At 41.0% G+C, this 23551-nt stretch overlaps 1 protein-coding gene across 4 annotated transcripts in view; it reads left to right on the top strand.

The window, feature by feature from the left end:
- The window catches only part of rapgef1a (Rap guanine nucleotide exchange factor (GEF) 1a), a 29338-nt gene extending 6970 nt beyond the window's left edge, over positions 1-22368 (top strand). Inside the window, exons 7-25 of one of the 4 annotated variants that reach the window (XM_058389885.1) lie at positions 1681-1801; positions 2077-2257; positions 2343-2810; positions 4303-4505; positions 7209-7370; positions 10207-10299; positions 11960-12036; positions 12624-12729; positions 13903-13978; positions 14627-14715; positions 14964-15052; positions 16320-16505; positions 17032-17116; positions 17527-17621; positions 18166-18244; positions 18327-18428; positions 18519-18616; positions 18730-18858; positions 19864-22368. In XM_058389885.1, coding sequence (XP_058245868.1) covers positions 1681-1801; positions 2077-2257; positions 2343-2810; positions 4303-4505; positions 7209-7370; positions 10207-10299; positions 11960-12036; positions 12624-12729; positions 13903-13978; positions 14627-14715; positions 14964-15052; positions 16320-16505; positions 17032-17116; positions 17527-17621; positions 18166-18244; positions 18327-18428; positions 18519-18616; positions 18730-18858; positions 19864-20014 — 2590 coding nt within the window. In that variant the 3' untranslated portion in view covers positions 20015-22368. The remainder of the gene's footprint in view (positions 1-1680; positions 1802-2076; positions 2258-2342; positions 2811-4302; positions 4506-7208; positions 7371-10206; positions 10300-11959; positions 12037-12623; positions 12730-13902; positions 13979-14626; positions 14716-14963; positions 15053-16319; positions 16506-17031; positions 17117-17526; positions 17622-18165; positions 18245-18326; positions 18429-18518; positions 18617-18729; positions 18859-19863) is intronic. The other 3 variants (XM_058389887.1, XM_058389886.1, XM_058389888.1) reach the window with 3 other exon arrangements.
- Positions 22369-23551: the final 1183 nt, after the last annotated feature.

The raw sequence follows: 23551 nt of genomic DNA, 5'->3' as shown, positions 1-23551 counted from the left end.
TATTTATTTCCAGCACGTCGAATGATAAACAGTGGAAGGAATTGCCACATCTAGTTGCACATCTGACTGTGTTTTAAAGGCGAAACTGCATTTGATCCAGATGTCTCTGTGGAAGACATTAAGGCTGGAATGAAGACTATGTCCTTTTAATTATTCGTCTGTCTGGAGGACTGCGTGGTGCACTCTGGAATGAATGTGTGAGGAGATAGCAATGATGATAGTCGCAGAAAAACAAAAGGGGGAATTAAAGGTAGAAAGCTGTATCCATAAACAGAATAGCTTTTTTTATATATATATCTATGTATACTGAATGGTTAAAGAATAAGATAAGATAAGATAGAATCTTCCCAAAGGAAATTCTTTTGCCAGAGACCGCTTCAGATAATAAATATGAATGAAAAATAAATGAAATAATCTGTATATGCAAATGTATTCAGAAGTATAAAAAGTATTCAAAAATATAAATGAGATGGAAAATAAATGAAATGGAATACTCTACATATGCAAAATGTATTCAGAGTACAAAAATGTTAACTCATACGTACTTATTAGTAAAATAAAATTGTGTAATATAACTTCATTGCTTCATTGTTTGTTTGCCGCCATTGTCAATACACTGTAGTGTTAACTTTCTTTTATGAATTTATTATTTTTATTTATTTATTTTTGCCTCAGGGTGTGCTTCTAAAAATTCTAAAATATTAATGGTATAATAGTAAAATAGTTATTTTAGCCATAGAATAGGTTTCAGAGTGGTTTGTTTTGATTAAGCCAGGTTGGTGACAGTAAAATGTTTGGCCTGATTTTTTTATCCCAGACAGAAATCGCAGGAGCTGATCAGTCTCGAGACGCATAATGAGACATGCACACTGGCAGCTGATTTAGTGACAATGCGACCGAAAATGACCTCTGATCTAAAACGACGCTCATCTAAAATCAACCAACAGGAACCCAAAATAATTATATTTAAATAGTCAAAAAGAAATTCCTTTAATTTCCTGTTGGCTAAGATTTTCTCCATACGGTGTACAACAGGTTTTATTTGTAATGCTGAGTAGATTATTGCCTATAGTTCTCTTTTTTTGCTTTGTTTTGTTTGTTTGTTTCACCTGCCTTCTGACACACCAATTAAAGCATTAGCTTCACTTTTTGTTCTTAAATTAGCAGAGGAAAAGTCCCTTAGCCAGTAAGATTTTATCTGTAGGAGTTGATGCAAAAGCAGACATCATCATCATCTTGGCTGATTTTTTTTTTTTTTTATCTCGTTCTTGATTCTGACACATTCATCACCTCGTTCTCTCGCCTTTCTTCTCTACAGAAAAACAGCGCTCTGTTTTGCGCTTATTAAAGGCACAGACACTGATACTGAATTTTCATTCTCAACTTTGTTTCAGACTCTTGTGTTTTGGGAACAGGGAAATGTTTCACGGTAGAAGAGCCGAGATATTACATACTCGACTGTTAATGATATAGAGCACTGGGACTGGGAAATCTTCTTTGTGTTCTGGAGATTTGTGCAAATAAAAAGCTGAAGATAAATTAGACAAATATAAGTGAAGCCGTTTCTGTTCTACACGGATCATTAATTTTTGATTTTTGTTCTGCGCAGCTTTTGGTTTTTCCGAATCTTTCTATACAAATAATAATAAAGAAAACTACTTTCCTTTCTTCTGTCTCTAGTCCCCCAGCTCTTCCTCCTAAGAAGCGCCAGTCAGCTCCGTCTCCTACCCGAGTCGCCGTCGTTGCTCCTATGAGCCGTGCCACGAGTGGGTCGAGTCTTCCTATCGGCATCTGCAGACAGGTGTGTACACAATTATGTAGTTTTCTCTATAAGGGAAAATCTGTTTTCACTGTCTGATGCTGTTGTATAAAACCAATAAATAAGCTATTGTTGGAAAATGATTAACTCTGGTTGGTTATAGTGATCATTGATGATCTTCCTGCAATAGTATTCCCTGAAGTGTTTTATTGCTTACTTTGTTCATGTACAAGCAAAAGAATGTGATGCAAACACATGTAATCTTGGTTCTGTATATGAGTGTGTGCACTTACTGACACTATCATGTTTATTTTCAGGATTATGATGCAGATGGTTTACAGCGGCGTTTTTCTGGTGGCAGTCACTCATTCGGTGGCGAGTCACCGCGCGGCTCTCCCTGCGGCAGCATGGGTAAACTGAGCAAGTCGGACGAGCAGCTGTCCTCTCTGGAGCAGGACAGTGGACAGTGCTCTCGCAACACTAGCTGTGAGACTCTAGGTGAGGTGTTTTCTTTCTAGCACACCTTTTTTCTTTTTGTAAGTAAACATGCACTTTGCTAACGGTCATCTGGCTTCTCATTCAGATACAGCAGAGAGCTACGACCCAGACTATGACTTCCTCAGAGAGGACTTGTCCAGCGTGGATCAGATTCCTATGCCGACCGGAAGCTGTCTCAGCCCTCTTCCCGAGTCCCATCGGGAGCCATCGTCCTCCCCGTGTCCAGGCCAGATTCCGTACGGTTCTCCCGCTCTCAATCAGTTCGTCACTCTTCCTCCTCCACACGCCTTCATCACACCTCCTGCTCTGCCGGAAAAGAAGCGACGCAGCGGCAACCCTCAGACTCCCTTCGACAGTTTGGCGTCTCGAACCCCCTTCGAGCGCCTGCACTCCCACTACGACAACGTCACAGACGAGGAAATGCCTGTGCCGCCGTTTCCTGTGTTCCCTCTTTTCGCTCCCATAGTCGGATATGGGACGGACTTTGACGCGTCTGAGAACGCATCTGTGCCTCAATCTCCTCCACCTCTACCCGAGAAGAAGGCCAGACACAGTGAGTATCGGGACTGTCTTTAAGAATTGCAATTTTAATTAGCACAAAACATTTTAATGCCTTAAATCATTGAATGTTAGCTATGTAGGAGCCTAAGGAGGAAAAAAAAACACAGGAGACTTTATTTTTAATGGGAACGTTTAATCATTTACAGATACAACCTGATTAAATGATAGAACAGCGCTTGCACCATAGGAACCGCTTAGGATTTCAGTGCCTCGCTCAGGGGTATACAGGCAGTGCACGGTAGGATCTAGCCTGCAGACCTTCAGCTGCTTGTCAGTCATGTTAACTGCTGAACCACCTACAGCACTGAGCATTTCATCTTAATTTCTGCAAAACGCAGCTTTCCCACTACACATTCAGAAACATGAACGCAAGAATTGGCAATTATCTCTTGCTTCAAACCAGACATCCATGGGGTAGTTGGACCTGATCCAGCCCCAACTACATGGATGAATTCAAACCAACAATCCAGGAAGTGGTGCATCTCAGGAAAGATAATTGGGCTTAATGTGTTATGCATGGTGTGTGGGTTAGGGGATGGGGATTAGGCTCCACGTCTTGGACTTTAGATTATGCAGCAAGGTCTATAGAAAAAATATAAATATGCTATATACAGTGTATATGTATGTGTGTGTGTGTGTGTGTGTGTGTGTGTGTGTGTGTATAGTTATATATATATATATATATATATATATTAGTTATATAGTTATATATTTATTTTTTGTAGTTTGCCTATTTATATTGTCTTGTTAGTATGTGTAACCAATCTGTAATGAATATTGCTGCTAGCCCCGCCCACAAGTGACGTTAATTTTTGTGCCAAAGTTAAGCAGGTGATTTTCGACACTGTATTGGCCGATTTAAAAGATCACAGTCTAAATATATAGATATTTATATCACTGTTATAAACGCTTTTGTGTGCTGAAGCTGAATGCTTCACAGATTTTCCCACTGAAATGCGATATGGAGACGTCAGATGTAGCATGAGGTCATGACATAATGAGTTTGTCATTGAAATGTGCAAGGATATGTTTGAGGCCTAATAGTTGCCACTCAGGAAATCACCTCACACCTAGAGTCTCTCAGAGCGGACGTAGTTTGGGCGGGGAGGAGGGTGGGGTGATGATGTAATACTGCATACTGTCTGCATGCTGTGTAATAGTGAGGTTTAAGCACAGCTGCTGTTGTTTATTTTCACTCATTAAGATTTTGGCATGTTTGTTAAAGAAGATTCTCTCCGGTGTGTTATAGGTCCGAAGGGAGACAATAAGAGCCAAAGCATGTTATAAGAGCTATAAATTATCGGTGGGTCGAGGATTAAACGTGGCCGCTTGGCTACAGTTTATGATCGTGTCGGTACTTTGACCTCCATTTTATGGGTGTGATTAAATGTGGGTCACCTGGGTAGGTTCGAGTTAGTCAGAATGTGAAGCGGTGATAAGTAAAAGTGTGCATTCGCTAACACCATCTGCATCATAACCCACAGTCCTGAAGTACATGCAGTTTGTGGAGGATTACTCGGAACCGCAGCCATCCGTCTTCTACCAGACGCCGCAGAGCGAGAGCATCTATGAGCAGCGCAACAGGCTCATACAGGAAGTGTACGGCTTTAACGACTCGTTCAGCAGCAGTGACTCTGTGCACGAGCCCCTCCCTCCTCCAGCACTTCCACCCAAACAGAGGCAGCTGGTGAGCTCGACATACTGTACACACTCATGCACTTTCTCTTTTCCTCTCGCAGGAACTTGCTGTCATACTCAACATGTAAACGCGCCACATGTTCTGCACACCAACAATAATAATGAGCCTTTATTATTTTCCTGCCACAGACAGAATACCGCACCATGCATTCATTCCACAGTAAACAAATGCACATTTACTATTCCTGTCCATGGACGTGTGTGCTAGGCTGATTGGTGTTGCTAAGATGTGTGTTATTGTGCCCTCCGATGGACTGGGACCCCCTGCATCCATGAGTCCCCTAGAATAGGCTGCAGGCTTCCTGGTACCCTGTGTAGGATGAATGGTACAGAAAATTAATATTTGTTCAATACATTATTTGGAAGCAAAAAATTTGCAAAGTCATGCATGCATCAGAAGTACATGTTTTGACCTACATCAGATTACTAATAGAAAACCGAGGCTTTTTTTTTTAGCCATTAAAATGTCATTTCTGACAGCAGTAGTTAGCGCACAACCCTACGCTCTTCTCCTCCAGACTTTTGCACAGCGGTGTGTTTGGCTTCCTCCCTCTGTAAACAGCAGTTACGCATTTAATCATACTTATTTTGCATTGGATTACTGTGTCATAGCAGGCGCACTCTCATTAAGCCCAGTCTGCTGTGACTGAGGTGACACACTGATGTGGTGTGTCATCGCTTTTGTTATATTTTTCTTTCATTCTGAGTCTTGTCTTACATTTCATCATCTTCCTGACTCAGGCATTGTGTGTGTGCGTGTGGTTGTTTGTGAACATGTCAGGGGTGTATGTGTATTATAGAGAGAGAGAGAGAGAGAGAGAGAGATACTAATTAGCCCCCCGGTGACGTATATAAAAATAAGAGCCGAACCTCTAGAGAGACGCTCAAGCCCAGGAGAGGTGGTTCAAGACCAGGTTTTTGGTCTCGAGTTATTGCTGATACCACACAACGCTACTGAATTCTTGAACGTGATTGGTTGGATGGCGGTGTTTTACTTTAGATTAAAGTAGCTTAGGCTGTAATCAGATCACAGGATTATATTAATGCACTCATTCTAATACACACACACACTTTTCTCAGGGACTAGTATGAAGACGCTCCACATATCAAGAGTTGATGATCTTGAAAACGTGTGTGTATTTAAATTATGATTGTAAATAGGAGAGGTTTTCTGTAATGAGACATTTTATGGAAGGAACCTCTAGTGTCAGTGCTTTGGAAAACTCAGTAAGCTGACGTTTTAAGAATATTATTATTATTAGTAGTAGTAGTAGTAGTAGTAGTAGTAGTAGTATTAGTAGTAGTAGCTTCAAGACTGAGGATTAAAAAGGCTGGTTTGGGAAAGCATTAAAACCACATGGAGACTATGGCGATTGTGTTTCGCTCGGGTCTCCATTATTGAATATTTTAAGCCTTCGGCAGGAAGAAATTGGTGTTTAAATTGGTCTTTAAGTTGCTCCTAGGCTCTTGGTTGTACTATTCCACCTGACTATTACACAGCTGTAGAAAGGATGTCATATATATTCTCACATTCTCTGCTGTCACCCAGATGAGGATGGGTTCTTCTCAGGGTTTCTTCCGCCTGTCATCTCAGGGAGTTTTTTCTCACCACTCTTACCTCAGGCTTAGTCATTAGAGATAAATATACATTTTATTTTAAACTTTGTCATTTATATTTTTATATTTCTGTAAAGCTGCTTTGAGACCATGCCCACGATTTAAAAGCGGTTTACAAATAAAATAAACAGATAAAAATAATTTACTTTTTGCTTAATAAAAATAGTAATTCTATTATCATTATAATTTAGGCAGCACAGCGGCTTAGTGGTTAGCACGTTTGCCTCACGCTCACTGTGTGTGGAGTTTGCATGTTCTCCCCGTGCTTGGTGGGTTTCCTTCGGGTGCTCAGGTTTCCTCCCACATTCTACTAGGCTGATTGGAGTCTCTAAATTGCCCATAGTGTGTGATTGCGTGGGTGAATGAGTGTGTGTGTGTGCCCTGTGATGGGTTGGCACTCCGTCCAGGGTGTATCCTGCCTTGATGCTCGATGACACCCGAGATCCCCGTGACCCGAGGATAGATCGGATAAGCGGTACAGACAGTGAAATGAAATGGAAAAAAAAATTATAATCTAACGTTTCCTAATGCACCGCCATGTTATGTAGAGTAAAATATATAAAAGGGGTTTTTTGGTGGCATTTACATTCTGCAGAGGAAGAAGCTTGAAAAATCTTAAATATCCTGTCCGCTCACTTCTCTATTCTCTTCTGATCTGTGCGAGACCCTGAGGAAACGACTGACCTTCAGTACACTGTGCCGAGTTTTGCACATTTTGTACACAGAATCTATATAAAAAAACGCTGAGTCTATTTATATTGTTCTGCTTTATTTTGATCTCCTTTGTGACCTGTGTTGCACTTTAGTATTTATTGTTGAAGATTCAGTGTGACTCAGCAAAAGAAACTACAGGTGTGTGTGTGTGTGTTTAATCAGGTGCAGGCTAAATTCAGCATGCTCTGTATTGATTAATCTTTTCTCTTTATAATCCCTCAGCTCTCTTTCTTCTCTTTCAGCAGACTCAACTTTCATTCTTAATACATTTCCAGCTTATCTGATTGCCTTACTGCCTTGCACAATCCGCTCCGCTTCTCCTCTTTAATCTCCTCTTCTCTCCACTGCTTTCCTATCCCAGGCCTCCTCTCACTCTGCGTCTCCTTCCTCATCCTCCTCTTCCTCCCTGTCGTGCCAGCTGCAGCCGGCCGGAGGCCCGGGTTCTGCTGAGGTGGACGCTGCTCTCAGTCTGTCCGCCTCGAGCTCCTCTCTGGGCTGCCCGGCTTCTCCCCCTGCCGCCACGGTGAGTCCTGCCTGCTTCGTGCTCACACCTTCACTTCCTTACTAACCCTTAGAGCCTTTTGTTCCTGTGATATGAGACTGTGGAAAAAAAAACCACTGAAACGTAGTGTTCAGTCCCACGCGCTGCACAGGTTGGTTTTATTGTGATGCGTCTTAATAATATTTGAGTGATAATTGTATGCATTTATTTTTGTGTGTATTTAAACTTATTTCCAGGCTTTTTAGGTTTTTTAAGGCTAAGTTATGAATGACATCTTAAGTTGTTATTAAGCTGTTATAGCTGTAGCTTTAATATATATTAGTTATATCTATTCACTATGGTCACCGTAGTGAGGTTCTATTTTTAATTGTATGGAGTTTTGTGGGCGTCACTGAATGCACGTGAGCTTTACTGAGAAAGCACATTGTAAATCATGGATCTTGGCATTTAATAACAGACATATGAACACAAAGAAAATCGACCTTACTGAAATCAAGAATATTTTTCTCTGGTTTGGTCTATAAAAACGTTTATATATATCTTTAGTAAAAGATTGATCAACGAAACATGATGGTTTTTGGATGTTCCGCCAATTTCGGTTGGCTCCCTCATTTTTTTTATTATTATTATTTATTTAAATATAACTTTTCTGCTTGTTCCTGTGTGAATTTGACCCACACTTTGCCCTCAGCTTTCCTAGCACTAACACTATTGACGGGTTGTTTGCGTTGCCTGGGAGACGGCACTGTCAGTCATTGTACAACCCGACACACCCACACACTTCTTGTAGCATAGAACTATGATTAAATTATACTTAAGAAATTACGTTTCTTAAAATCGATCTTTTTGTAAATGGCTCTTAAATAGCTATTGACATTTGTTACCATCTGAACCCATGACTTAAGAATATACCGTAACCACAGAGTGGCTTTTTCCTGCTTGATTATCATGAGGTGTGAAAACTCTACGCTTTGCCATGAACAGGAGGTGGAAATTCATGATTGGGATTGAGGGGGAAAAACAACCAAGGAACTGGAAAAATTTTGTAGCTCACTGAGTATAGCAGGAGAGTGTAAGAGGTGACTGACGTGCCTCCGCTTGTAGACGTTCTCTTATTCTCACTACTCACTTAATACAGGAATGTAAATGCACTCCTTTCTCTTCATATGAATCACATACACACACACACGGTTACAGTACATCTTATCAGTGTTATAATCACAGTCTCCTTTTGGCGATTGTAAGCTTGTTCAAGCCGTGAGCTCTTGAAGTGGGAACCTCTTTACAGAGGTGAGTCAGTTTGTCTGGATGAATTCACACAGAAGGTTAATTGTTTTTCCATTTACACGCCTGGGTTTGTGTTTCAGCACGCTCCAACAAGAATCGCCTTCTGACGCAATGGCGGCTTCAAGTCAACGTGATTCATGCCGGAATTCTTTCCTGTTTTGACTTGATGGGAAATGTTGTGTTTATTAGGATAAGTGAGTGATATGAAATATACCATTTTCTCTCACAGCTTGTGCCGGACAAGGGAACAAGCAAACTTTCTACATTTCAGCCGAACCACTGCGTCGCCCGATTTCTCAAATTATTCATATCTAAAGCTTTAACATACCACCGATTCGTAGTTTTACTAAAGTCTTAAAATTTTCAACAGTATTAGTTATATATAAACAGTCTCTGATGGATCCCGCACTCACATTGGACGGGGAACCAACCCAGACGGAGAAGTCTCTCAGTCCCAAGCCTGGATAAAATGGGAGGGTTGCCTCAAGAGAGCATCCAACGTAAAACCTGTACCAAAATCTAACATGCGGATTGAATGATCTGTTGTGGCGTCCCCGAACAGAGAGCTGAGGAAGAACAACATTAGTTCCGTTCAAACCCCTGCTGGGTTAATATCTTATCATTGATCAGATATCTTGAAAAGAACTTTTTCGTTGTTGTCACCGTGATGGTTCTTGGTTCCAGACCAACAGAGTTTTGATGCTGGAGCTGAACCAGTTGTGCTGAGAATCAGACATGCATTGTCCAAGAAAAGGGCTACAATTTGACAAGTATGTCTAATAAATGTAGACATCATGAGCATCCATATTCCCAGACTGCATGCTCTGGGTTACAGAGAGCAGTGTGTGTGTTTTTCCTCAAGAATGTAATTTTATTTAAAACCCATGAGCCTCCCTCATACTGACAGATTGCGGCAGTTTTGTGGATGATGGAGTAATGGAGAGTATGACACGATGCCCTCGTCTGTCTACTACTACTACATTAAAAATTGACACTTCAGGACTGGGAGCATGCTAACCGTGTGTCTTGGATGTTGAAGGGGTTGCATTCTTACAGAGATCGATCAAGCCTTGATGAGACTATACATGTCTGTCTCCGTTGCTAGTATTATGTGTGGCGGTGTGGGAAAACCCATCAGATGTCTTTGCAGATGAATTCTGGGAGAACGCACTTTTGCAAAGATCATGTACGGAAAGGGGCTGGCTTAATGAAGAGGGGTGTGGTGGTATAAAACCTTGTTAACTATGCCCACACAGTGAATACCACACACTGACTGATTGCTGAAGTTGTTGGGTGCAATCAATTCATCGTGTAACCAGATACCGGCTAACACGATGCTCTGAAACATCGGTCATAATAAAACAGCTGTCTGCTCTAGCACTTCCTGATTTATGTATTTTTGGCCTTGCATGCTTTTTTTTTTTCTGGCTACTTCTGTCTTTCTTTTTCACTCAGGTTCTATTATCGTTTAAGCCTAGAGCCCAGTGGTTTGTTCGAATGGGCTCCAGGCCTACATCCCGCTTCTGCTTTCAGTCTGACGCCTCTCCGCCTCTGCTCCTTCTTTCCGTAGAGCCAGAATGCTAGTGACGAGGGTGGCGAGGGTGGGTACGTCAATCTGTATTCATCCAGCCAAGCCAACGGAGACCTGCCACTCTCAAACGGTGTAAGTAGCAGGAGCCACACTGCTCGAGTTGTAGCCAAAGAGCTCCGAGTTGTTTTTACCCCCCACCCCCCGGGCTCTGGTGTGTGCCGCTTGTGTCGTACTTGTGTTCCTCTCGTGCAGCCTGGAGAGTCATTGTTTGTATCATGCAGCCTGGGAAACCTGGGTGGAGGGTGCTGCAGCATATTTTATAATGAAGCTATTGACATTCTTGACAGTTTTATTTGCACTAGAACAACCCTCTGTGGAGCACAAACAGTGAGCCTGCTCTGAAACCCAGTTTGTGCTAGTATACTAGAATTTTGTACGGTACAGTTATGCATATGCAATATACTTTCTTGTTTCTTTTCCCCAATTTAATCTACCCTATTCCAGTTGGGTCTTGTGACAATCAGCGATTGATAGTAGTATCACACAGGCAGGGGTTTAACTGTTGTATTTTGGAACTAAACCTTTTCCTTTATTAAATTCCCACAATAGCTGTTGCTGGTCATCTGACACTATTAATTGTCGGCTTTTATTTAAAGGATCGGTCAGTGCTGTCGAGTTGTATTCCAGCTTGTTAGGAAGCTGAGGTCTGGGTGTAGAATCAGACAGGATGCATGATGCCCCTGGGTGGCAAAATAGCCATGATGTCAACCAAACTCAACCCTGAGAATCTGGAGTTTGTCTGAGACGAGTTTGCATTTCCACAAGTTGAAAACCCTGACACCTTCTATAGATATTTTGTTTGAAATGCTGGCTGAGCATTTGGGTTTTTTTGTTTTTTATTTGATATATATATATAATATTTGATATATATATATATATATATATATATATAATGTCCAGGTTCCAGCTACTGTGCATACACATCTGTCTCCATTACTAACTGAACAAAGCGCTCTATATCTGCATGTGTCCATGTAATTACCCTTTTATTTTAAGCTGAGGGAGCGGGGCTTAAGCTGACATGTTGAGCATTACCAGTAGTCTATTTTGACTCCTACTTCGGTTCTGGCTAAGCATGAATTCATGTGGAGTGGAGTAAGACATGAGGAGCAGAAAGTGATTTGTCATCCGCCACATGAAAGTCCTTCAAACTGTAGACATCACATTTTTTGGCATTTAAATTGTCCAATTTATTAACCACAGCAATACGGAATCTATCTCTGCTTTTCATTCCTTCCTATCGTCCATCAACTCGTGCCTATAAGGCTGCTGTTGAATCCACCTGGGTGTTTTCTTCTTCTATTCATGGCCTGGAAAATTACCGTCCTGCAATAGATTGTGTGAGTTTTCCCACCAGTGCTGTCTGAATAAATACAGAGTCTGCGCTGACGGACAGGCTCCGTACCCATTCATACGCTTTACACACTGAGGTTGTCTGACATCTTTGTGCCTCGATCTCAGGGGTGTGAAAGTAGGCTGATTAATGTCATACCTCCATCACCAGCAACTCACTCAGCATGCTGCCATATTTGGATGTTCATCTTGCCCTGACACGTCTCCTCTTGTTGCTTTCCTGACCTTAACACAGCCGAGTGAAATATCACAGCTAGTCGGTTAATTCGCCAAGCCGTCCTATTTTTGCGAACACACTCAATGTGTTTGTGCTTGCACTTCACAAATCAAAACACCATGGGTTGGCTTAGTTGTACAAGTGTGCTTCTGTTATTGGCAGGACCCCAGCTGCGGCACAGAGGACTCGCTCCAGGACTCGGTCTCGGACAACAGCAAGGAGCCGACTGACTCGGACAGGTGAGCCGTGCTAGAAAATAGAACCAGTTGCTAATATTCAATATTAGAACACATGCTTTATAAATGATGTAAGTGTTACTGGTGTGAATAGAGCAACAATCCTGTATGGTTTTTTAATAAACTTCAGACACAACTTTGCCCATTAACAAGAGTATCTTTTATACACTTTTCTGGCCCCAGCTTCAGCGAGACAGTCTTCAGAAAGTCAGATCTCTATCAGGAAACGTTCATCAAACCTGTGAAAATAGTCAGTGAACATTCTAGACTGAAAGCTATCAAGAATAGTGATCTTTGTAGATTAGTGTTAATTAAAATTCCCTGGGACAAAGAACCAAACAGTCAGCATGATGATTTATACCATATGTTCTGTCAGAAGGTGTTGATTCATTTTTCATTTCAGCAGCTCTGGCTAAAGCGTATCGCAGGCTTATGTTAATCTGTTCGCTTTGATCGGTCATGTTACTAATTTAACATCTACCTCACAGATGAGTGGAAACTTCACTCGCATTAACACGTGTGTTTTTGTGGTTCGTCTCGGCGCTTGCTGTTAGTACACACCTCTGACAAGAGTTTGTTTCTCTTCTCAGCTGGAAACAGAAGTGTGCAGACTCGGACCTGAGCTCGGAGGAGCTGGACGAGCTGTCCCTGGTGGATCATAATGAGATCATGGCTCGCATCACACTAAAACAAGAGGTAACACCCTGTCAGTGCCCCTCCCTCAGAGTCATCAGTGCAGTTTAGCACTTCACAGCTGGAGAGCAATCCGGATGGCGTGTGCTCACCGGCTCTCGTCTCATCAGCGAGATTCATTATTCAACATGTGTTCGCTTATATCGGCAAAAAGGATGTCAACAGTGCCTCCTGTCTGCCGGAGACCCGCGGTGCTGCTGTGTGATTCTTAGGAATGTAATTGAATGCGAGCGGGCATGATTCAAAAGTAATGTGCTCTGAATTGATGTAATAGCACAGATATGAAAAGGAGGAGCACTTTTTATCTCAAGACTACAAGTTTTTTATCACACTTACATCTGTGACTTTTTTTCTCCTGCTATTGCATGTTTATACCACACAAATGCCACATTTTATTATTTTATCTTGCAATTGCAATTCGATTGAAAGGTTTTTCACTATTCCGGGATACAGTGTCGGGATTTAGTGATGTCCGCTCACAATTATCCAAGGGATAAACGGCTAGACCGGATGATAAGTCTGCGTAAATATTTTCTTTTTCGTGACTTTTTTTTCAAACTTGACATTAATGCATATGGACAAGTAGGTCAGATATGAAGCATTTACAGAATTCTCAGTACCTATCTGGACATGGTGGTGTAAATTGGGCTACTGGCGTTTATATTTTGGGAATTATCTACGTTCAGGCAGGTACGAAACAAAATGGTGTGCTGATGGTGAGGATCTGGTAAAGCCCATTTCTCAGTGTTTGACAGTGTGTTTAATTTACTAAAAACGTTTCCTTTTAGCCACACCCACATCATGTTTGACTACAGATTACGATTTTTAGAGCATTAAACATATAGCTATATGAACTGATACAGGCACGTCGTTGCATTCTGCTCCTAGCACTCGTACAGGCCAGTAGTCCAAATTGTGTGAAATGGTGCAAGGTCAAAGTTGCTGCAGATATCACATCCCCCACCCAGAGTGTGCAGAATCAATCTACTGTCCACACACTGTGGTATTTATAGATACACTTTTGCTTATCTCTAACCTCAATCTGTACAGCCTTTTTATCTGCAATAAGGCAGATGAGTAAAAAGAAAAACAACACACAAGACTGCTCAAGTGTTAGAGATGTACGCCGAGACAAGGTTTATAGTTAAAACTTCTTTTTATTTCTCTCTGAAACAGAATGACGATGGACCAGATGTTCGAGCGGGATCAGGGGACATTTTATTAGTTCATGCAACAGAAACGGATCGCAAAGGTGAGTGTGTGTGTGTGTGTGAATGCATGTACATATGAAAAATAGTGTCCAGATTTGACTCTGTGGGGGTAAAACTTTCACCAAAATGAGTTGGATCAAGCTTTCAAGCAAATTATGGGATGTCCAATACAACGCAGTAGAGCAAGAGTTTGTAAGGTGTAACACAGTGACTCAATTCAGTCAGTACATACTGATTTTCCAAGCTGGCGCATTTCTTTTCAGTGCAACAGGGTTTAAAATTTTTGCCCACGCCCTATAAATTTTCATAGGTTCCTTTCGGTTCAAACAAGTCTCCCTTTCTGTAACAACACAAAAAATTGTATAAATACATGTCCACGTACTCATATTTACACTGTGCCTTATAGTGAGTGCAGCAATATACAACAAATCATCTGAAACCTGATGATAGTCACCTGTTATTATGATATTTTAAAAATGTGCTGGCGAAGTATTTGTGGTACAACAGCACCCCCTGGTGGAGAACTGAAAATATATTACAGCTTAAAAAACTTTAGGATCTTTTTTTTTCGCCCCTTTAAACTGCAGGAAAGACGAGCCGTTTTTTCCCCCCTTCTGCTCAGTTAGGTGGAAAGGATAAAAGACTTGTAGGATTTTATATTTTAATAAAGTGTGCGTTCTCTCCCGCAGATCTGGTTTTATACTGTGAAGCCTTCCTGACGACATACAGGACGTTTCTAACCCCAGAGGACCTCATTAAGAAGCTCTACTATAGATATCCTTTCAGCCTGACTGTAGAACAGAACCGCATTTCCATATTTTAAAGGATGGAGAGAAGAGCGTGAAGTGCCACATACCCACACGTTCTGCTTCTCTTTGAAAGACAACAAAGATGTGATTTACAAAGAACTGACGGCTTGTTATTTCAGATAATCACTAGCACTCCAGAAACAGCATCTGCCTGATGCAAACAAAAAAAAAAAGTGGGATATTATTATTTATTTTTTCTTAACCTCTCAACACATATACTAGATTTTCTCACAGTTCAGACAACGTTAAGAAGCGAGTCAGCAAAAACACCTTCTTTGTGCTGGTGCGTGTTGTGGACGAACTTTGGTGAGTAAATAATTACAAAAACCCCAAACATGCCTACTGGCTCGCTTTCCCTATTCATCTTCTTGCCTTCTGATTGGTCGGTAGGTGTTAGACAAATTTCTATTACAGTAGGTCTGCCAGTAGTTTTTGTACAATATAATATGCATTTTCTAATATATTATTGTTTCTATAGTAACAAATTGCACATTGTATAGCAGTGCATCACATGAATGGACTTTGTAAAATATGTACAGTTAATCCCCCATTTATAAACGAAAACAAAAATCAGTGATACACAGACTCCACCCCCAAATGGTTTTATTTTTTTTATTGTTTACGCCGTAAATGACCCTCCCACACTCTTTAAACACACACAGAAAACATTTGCAAGCGTTTAGCGAGATGAATTTTCGGTAAATCCGTAGAAATATCACATTTATAGTGAGTACTGTATGTATGTATGTTCCTTGCCAGAAGCATTAGAAGGTGCAGAGCGTTTGGGCGACATAATGGGGCTTGCAGAAAAAGCGTAAAAATACAGCGTACACAGAACAAAACCAAACACTCAGGACAGTGACATGCCAAGAACTGGGATGCTGGAAAATTCTGCTTCCCTTTCCCCACGCATAGCCAGCAGCCAATCACAACCGTGATTAAACGAACGGCGCATTCCGATTGGCCGGACTCGTTCCTCCAGCGATACTGTATTTAGATTTCCAGCATCCCCACACCGCGCTTTCCTAAACAACGCTATGCTGTACAGTATTTGATATATTATTAACATTTTACTTTATTTTAATTCAAGTTTATATTTTGTAATTTATAATTATATTTTCATTAATAAATGACCTTATTTCAACATAAACAATTCACTATAAGGTTTGCGGATACCGTGATATACCGGGAAAATCCGCAAAAAAAGTTAGTTATGTTCCAAATAAAAATCCGCGATATACCAGGACCGTGATATAGAGGAGGATTACTGTATTATTGATCGAGTTGTCCGTGAGGCATTTTTGAAGGACTCTTTCGGGTCAAGTGTTTCTGGACACTAGGGAAAACAATGGTTTGTAGATGCTGTGCTGCACAGTGATAACAGGATGTTTTAATTGTTTCACAACATTGAACTGTATATTCAGGGTGTGGTCACACTTCTGCCTGCATTTTTTCTCCCCATGCCCCTAAGAGTTTTATTCCTTTATAATGTGTATGCAAAGTTCTTTACAGACAGCTGGATCACACTTGTGAGTGAAGTATGCTAATCAGAATTTTATTGTGTGTGTGCCAGTTTGGTGGAGCTGACTGAAGACATTCTGAAGCACCTGATGGACCTGGTGGTCAGTCTGGTATGTAGCGGGGAGCTCAGTCTGGCCCGCGTCCTCCGCAAGAACATTCTGGATAAAGTGGAGCAGAAGAAGCTGCTGAGCTACACTAACTCGTTGAAGCCGCTGGCCGCCCGCAGCGTCGCCGCCAGGTAAATAAACACCCACGTGTCCAGATATCTTCTATTTGGGCCTCAACTTGGATCTCTCTGACTGTTAAATACGGTACTCTGACCTCATTAATAAGTTCAAATAACTCTAACAGTTAGCAGAGGTAATGGGTCGAATACAGCGACAATGAATTGCATGAAATTAACCACAGTAAAGAGCTACTTCTAACTTTAAGCCCAGGCATGACCAAGTTGTGTTCATTAGGAACCAGCGAAGTCATTTGAGACAAACGCATGGGTTTCTACTGAAGTTCTCCCAAACTCGTACCTATTTTACTGAAGCCTTCAGTAAATAAATTTAATAATAAAATTAAAATAATAAAATTACAAGCTGATTGCATTTTCTCTCTTATACTAAGCTTAACTGTCTTAGTTTTGTAAAGTGTATATTTGCTATTGTTCACCCTTGAGCTGGGACTTTTTGGTTCTGCTGTTGTTTTAACATGTGAAGCAGTGTGTGTAGTAATGTTTCGTTCCTGACCCATCTGATATCATCCGTTCTTCACAGGCCTGGTACTCTTCATGACTTCCGCAGCCATGAGATCGCAGACCAGCTCACTCTCCTGGACGCAGAGCTCTTCTACAAAATAGAGGTAGCTCTCCCGCAGTCTCAGAATAAACATCATGGGTGTCAGTTCATCCTTCAGAAAGTCAGAACAGAGATAGAGGATTTCATAGCTTTTAGATGCAGGACTTTTGAAACTTGATGAACTTTGCTTAACATTTACTAGATCTTGTGATATATTTATACACCATTTCTCAGACGTCTTAGGATATAATTTATTGATATTGCATCAGCAGGTCTTACCAAATATTTTGTAAATCCGTTTCCTCTCATTTAAAGCTGTTGATTTAGACACAGTAACAGCAGCATTGTAGGCTATACATTTCCTCTATATAAATAATGCGCAGTGTGTTAGGCTTATAGCTGATGTTATAGAATAGTTTAGAAAAGTATCTTTTGAATGGAAAGAGTTTTACTGATGCATGAAACTGTCTGCAGATCCCAGAGGTTCTGCTGTGGGCAAAAGAACAGAACGAAGAGAAGAGCCCGAATCTCACCGAGTTCACAGAGCACTTCAATAACATGTCTTACTGGTACGATCCACCTCTTTTTTTTTCTTTTTCTTTTTTTCCCCCCCCATAACATCTGTTATTGACCATTTTCTTGAAATCAGCCCAAATAGACTGACTCAAGAGACTTAAATGGTCATAGATAACAACAGGAAGTAGCACTCCTTCATCATTTCATCATGCACCGAGTTAACTGGTCATGTGTTAAACCGTTTGTATTCACTATAAGACTTACAGTGAAATAAAGTCAATAAGAGTTTGTTTTCTTTAGAATACATAATATAAGTATTTTCAATAATGGTTTCTGACTTCTAAATCCTAATGCATATGCAGTTATTTAGCAAAAAAAAAATTGTTACACATACCAGCAGGTTCTGCCTCTTTAGCACTTTAGTACCTCGGGTCTAGTCAATATTTACTGAAAGAATCCTTTCACTTCACTGTTAATCCTGCACACCCCCCCTCTTACATTTCATCCGTTCTTACTATTTTCCATGGTTACTGCCTTTTTATTGTATTCATTGGTTGTAATTTTAATTGTAATTGTAATTCTAATTCTCTCCTCAAGGGTGCGTTCTCTAATAATCACGCAAGAAAAAGCCCAAGACCGAGAAAAACTCCTCCTCAAGTTCATCAAAATCATGAAGGTAAAATGAATCTGTTTCTTTATCATCATCGCAGTACACGCAGGATAAAATGAGACGACTGACCTTCTCTTCCTTCCCACAGCACTTACGAAAGCTCAATAACTTTAACTCCTACTTGGCGATTCTGTCGGCTCTGGATTCAGCACCTATTCGGCGACTGGAGTGGCAGAAGCAAACCTCAGAGGTCAGATATCTTCTCCCAGGTCATATCAAGCTTGTTTGCTCTTGTTGTGCTGGTTAATGTTTATGATGTGATGGTGTGTGTGTGTGTTAGGGTCTAGAGGAATACTGCACTTTAATCGATAGCTCCTCGTCGTTCCGGGCGTACAGAGCAGCCTTGGCAGACGTGGAGCCTCCCTGTATACCGTACCTGTACGTGCAGCATCACTGTGAATATATATACAAAGACTTCTATAGACTCATCTCACTTTTAATTAATGTTTGACTTTGTCTTGTCTTCTCCTCATTATTTTTTGCAAACGCAGAGGTCTGATCCTTCAGGACTTAACTTTTGTGCACCTTGGGAATCCTGACTACTTTCAAGGGAAGGTGAACTTTTCGAAACGCTGGCAGCAGTTCAACATCCTTGACACCATGCGGCGCTTCCAGCAAATGTGAGTGCTTTCAGTGGAGTGCTTGCATGACAACGCTGACAAAAAATAATACATTTGCAGCACGTACCAGTACTGACTGGAGGCTTCATTTAGTTTACAAACCTAAGACAGAAACTGCAACGTAAACAGGAAACATGATGTACACCTATTTCCAGTGGTTCCAGCGTAATCTCTTCATCATACGTTTCTTTAGAAAGCACCAGGCAACCGCTCATTTCCTTAAGTCTGGTGTAAAAATTCACATTAACTTATGACTAAATGCAGAAGCCAGAACTCAAAGACAGCAGCGAGATATTTATGAAACACTGAAAACTCCTGAAATAGTGTGTTGAATTGTTCAAAAGACGTTAAGTTAATCTTATGTATTGTTATGCATTATTAAACTTGCCCTAATTACAGCTATAGGGACCAAAGAAAAACACATAAGAAGAAGAGTTTATATGGTGGGGACGTCTCCGCATCAATTCATCCCAAAGGTGTTCTATCAGGTTGAGATCAGGACTCTGTGAAGTTCCTCCACACCAAACTCCCTCATCCATGTCTTTATGGACCTTGCTTTGTACACTGTCATGTTGGAACAGGAAGGGGTCATCCCCAAACTGTTCCCACAAAGTTGGGAGCATAAAATTGTCCAAAATGTCTTGGTATGCTGAAGCATTAAGAGTTCATTTCACTAGAACTAAGGGGCTGAGCCCAACCCCTGAAAAACAACACCTGAATTCAGTGATTTGGAGGGGTGTCCCAAAACTTTTGGCAATATAGTGTATATTGGTTATGCTGAAAATTTTGAACTTACTCTAGGCTACATCACACTGGCACATCGTTGATCATTTTCCTATAACCGTATGCCATGTCATGTTTTCTTCCTTGCTTAATAGACCTTTAAAGCGCACACACTCATCCACAACAGACGAGCCGTCTGCGCCGTCGTACATCCCGTCTGTGAAATGTTGCATTCTTCACGCTGAACTCCTTTTAACCCTCGCTACACCTTCTCTCTTCCAGACATTATGATCTCAAACACAACGATGACATCGTGTCCTTCTTCAACGACTTCAGCGACCATCTCGCCGAGGAGGCGCTGTGGGAGCTGTCCCTCAAGATCAAGCCAAGAAACATCACGCGCCGCAAAACAGAGCGGGAGGAAAAGACGTAGGGCCTTCGCTCTTCAGCAGAACTCTGTTAAAGTGGAACTCAAGAAGTAGAATTAAGCAATTAAGGAGTGACCGTGACGGCAGCTATGAGACCGCTGGGAACTGTACGTTTTCGGGTTTCCCCAAGTTTACAGGAGGTTTGGGATCGCACTGCGTCTTGACCTGTGAATATTTGCAAAGGGAGAGTGCAGGACACAGATGCGGGAGGGGTCAGTAATCTGGACGCGTGACTCTACACACCTCCAACCAGTGACGTAATTCCTGAGGAGAAGAATGGCTCTTTTTTGTTGTTTCGTTTTAAATAATGCACATAATGACTGTTTACGACAGACTTTAGAAGGATCGTCACGTCTCTATTATAACAGCATTCGGCACTAGGTACACTTGGTATTTATAGACAGTACATATAAAAGGCACGATTCAAATTTCCACAGACTTTAGCACTTTACATCCACGTAGGTACGTACAAACACCTTCGCTCATGTCGCCCCGTCGAGACCACGTGACTTCTCGAACAGGTTTACCCAGAGCTCGAGCTCGCTGGACTGCTAATACTGTCCTCGTGTTCCCTGTCAGGACTAACCCCCCCGCTCTCTGGCCGTGGATCGTGATATGTGCTGTCTGGAAACAAAAGGCTTCGCACCACATTACATCAAGTCTTCCAGTTGTATTTATTTAAAAACGCGTCTACTTTTCAGAGAAATCTATCCTGTCTTGTGAATTGTATAGTTGTTTGCATTAGTAGGTACAGATTCCTATATTTCATGTTTGTGATTAGCGCTCGTACAAAGTCATCCGGATACAGCCGCCAAAGGCGCGTAGGAGTACTTTATCTCTCTGTACTATGGTTACAAATCTCTCTCTATTACAGTGTGTGCTCATGACCTGATACCAAGTGCCTACAGCTGTTCAAATGGTGCAGTGATTTGTCATTTATTTTTGTATAATGTTTCATTATTTTTTACGTTAAACGTTTTACACAGACACTTTGGAGGAGGCTCTCTCTCCGTCTCCAGCGGTATGAAAAGTGTTCAAATGTGCAATTGAAACCGTTTGAACAAAGAAAAAAAGGTTACGAAGAGCTGGCACGCCCAGCACAGCCCTGTATAGAAGACCATATGAAGGCATTCTGTGAGGGTGGTGTAAGCTTTGTGAATACCGGAAGGAGTCATTTATTAAAATGATCGATGTGGAATTAACGTCCCAGTCGGCGATCAGGATGACTTTCAGAATGACAAAGTAGCTGTCTGTAGTTCCAACATTTTTCTTCCAAAAAAAATCTGCTCATCATTTTTGCTCTAAGAGAGTTTTTCTTAAAAACCCGGCTTCTGCTGTAAGACCTGCATCAAGGCGGAGATCTCGACTAGTCTTAAAGTTCCACAAGGTCACATTCTCAATTTATTCTCCTGAATTATGATAGGTTTAGAAATACTTAACATAATCAATCATCATCAATTTAGTTTCAGACATCTTATTAAAAAATATAATTCATCATTTTGCCAGGCATTAGATCTGGCTTAAAATTTTATTTTTTTTTCCTCACCCAGAAATTAGCATCCACCAGAAATACCAGAAACTTTTCTCATAATATCCACAAACATCAGTAGAGTGTGGAGGGGAAAAATTGATGAAGATTTTCATTGCAAATGAAGCAAATACTTCCTGCTCCTTGAAACTACGACTATAAACACTGATCACTTTAAAAGGATCACATTTGCACATCTGGTTGGTCATGCTATTGTCTGATGTATAAAAATACAGGTCCTGAACCATTCTCATCAGCCCTCTCACATCAGCACGGCATTTTCATGGATCTGGACGATTTCTCAGCTCTAGGGCTTCTGTGCCGTAAACTTTCGAGACTGTTGTGTGTGAAAACAGCTTCCCTATATGGTTTGAGGTTAACGTTAATTGAATCTCTTGACCTCCGTGATTTTATACGTTTATGCATATGATGGTTAATTCCATGAATGAGCAGGTTTACAGACATTTCTGTTATCTATCTAAGTCGTAGCTAGTATTCTGGCTGCTGCACCAGCTCTAATTTGCTGTTTGCACCAAAAAGACCAAGAAGGGGTTATTGGACACTCTCTATAGTCAGCAAATTTGTAAATGCAGAGCAGTGATTTATTGAGCGGTGCATCATTACCCACAATGTTTAAGTTTAGCTTTAACAGTTGAGGCTCTGAGTTGTTGAGCAGAAGGATGGGAGATTAAACCTCAGCACGGCCAAGCTGCCACTGTTGGGCCATTGAGTAAGACCTTGAACTCTCTCTGCTCCAGGCTGCTGTATGTGCTCTGACCCCAGCTTCCTAAGCTGTAATGTGTATGTGACAAATAAAGGCTTCTTCATGCACCGAGTGAGTGTAAAATAGTAAAGTAAAATATTACTTTAGAGAGTAAAATATTCACAGGTAAGTCACACTTCTTAAAGTATTAAAACAGCAAAGCTGCTTCTTTGGTTTTGCCAAGCACTGAAGGAATTCAGGTTTAAGATAAAAGGAAGAATATGAAATGACGGATCAGAATTTCAGTAAGACAACATTCACTTTATATCCCTAAATGCATAGTATATGTTAGCATATTACTATATGTTTTAACTGGATGTCTGCAGGATTGCTGCTAAACAAGATTTCAGTGCCAGTGCAAAGAGACACTGCATCTCCTTCTCAGGTTGGACATCAATGTCCTGGAAATTTGTAGATAAAATAAATGCAAAAAAAAGTTTGAGTTTGACAGAACATCTTTGGGATGAATTAGAGTGGAGACTGCGAGCCAGGCCTTCTCGTCCAACATCAGTGCCTGACCTCACGAATGCGCTTCTAGATGAAAGGTCAAAAATTCCCATAAACACACTCCTAAACCTTGTGGAAAGCCTTCCCAGAAGAGTTGAAGCTGTCATAGCTGCAAAGGGTGGACCAACTCCATATTACATTCATGTGCATATAAAGGCAGATGTCCCAGTTTTGGCCTGACTCACAGTCTACACTCTAATTCATCCCAAAGATATATCAGGTTGAGGTCAGGACTCCGTGCAGGCCAGTCAAGTTCCTCCACACCAAACTCACTCATCCATGTCTTTATGGACCTTGCTTTGTGCTCTGGTGTTCAGTCATGTTGGAACAGGAAGGGGTCATCCCCAAAGTTGGAAGCATGAAATCGTCCAAAATGTCTTGGTATGCTGAAGCATTAAGAGTTCCTTTCACTGGAACTAAGGGACCAAGTCCAACCCCCTGAAAAACACCTGAACTCAATGATTTGGAGAGGTGTCCCAAAACTTTTGGCAATAGTGTATATCCTCACGATAGTGTATAATTTTTGGATATTTCTTTTCCTACAGTGAGGGTCATATATACATTAGATTAATTATAATTCCATTCAAGCTCATCTTTTTTTTTTTTTAACCAAATATCAGTATTAGTTTACAATTAGTTTGCATTTAAACATGCAATTGATTATTTTGGAATTTAGATAATATATATATACTTGCAAATAATTAATAAAATAATAAAATAATATATATACTTGCAAACTTTACG

This window comes from Hemibagrus wyckioides, linkage group LG05 (genome assembly GCF_019097595.1).
Source record: "Hemibagrus wyckioides isolate EC202008001 linkage group LG05, SWU_Hwy_1.0, whole genome shotgun sequence".
In the NCBI taxonomy this organism is placed as follows: domain Eukaryota; kingdom Metazoa; phylum Chordata; class Actinopteri; order Siluriformes; family Bagridae; genus Hemibagrus; species Hemibagrus wyckioides.
The sequence above is the reverse complement of the archived record's forward strand: the minus strand, read 5'-3'. Positions and strand labels throughout refer to the sequence as shown.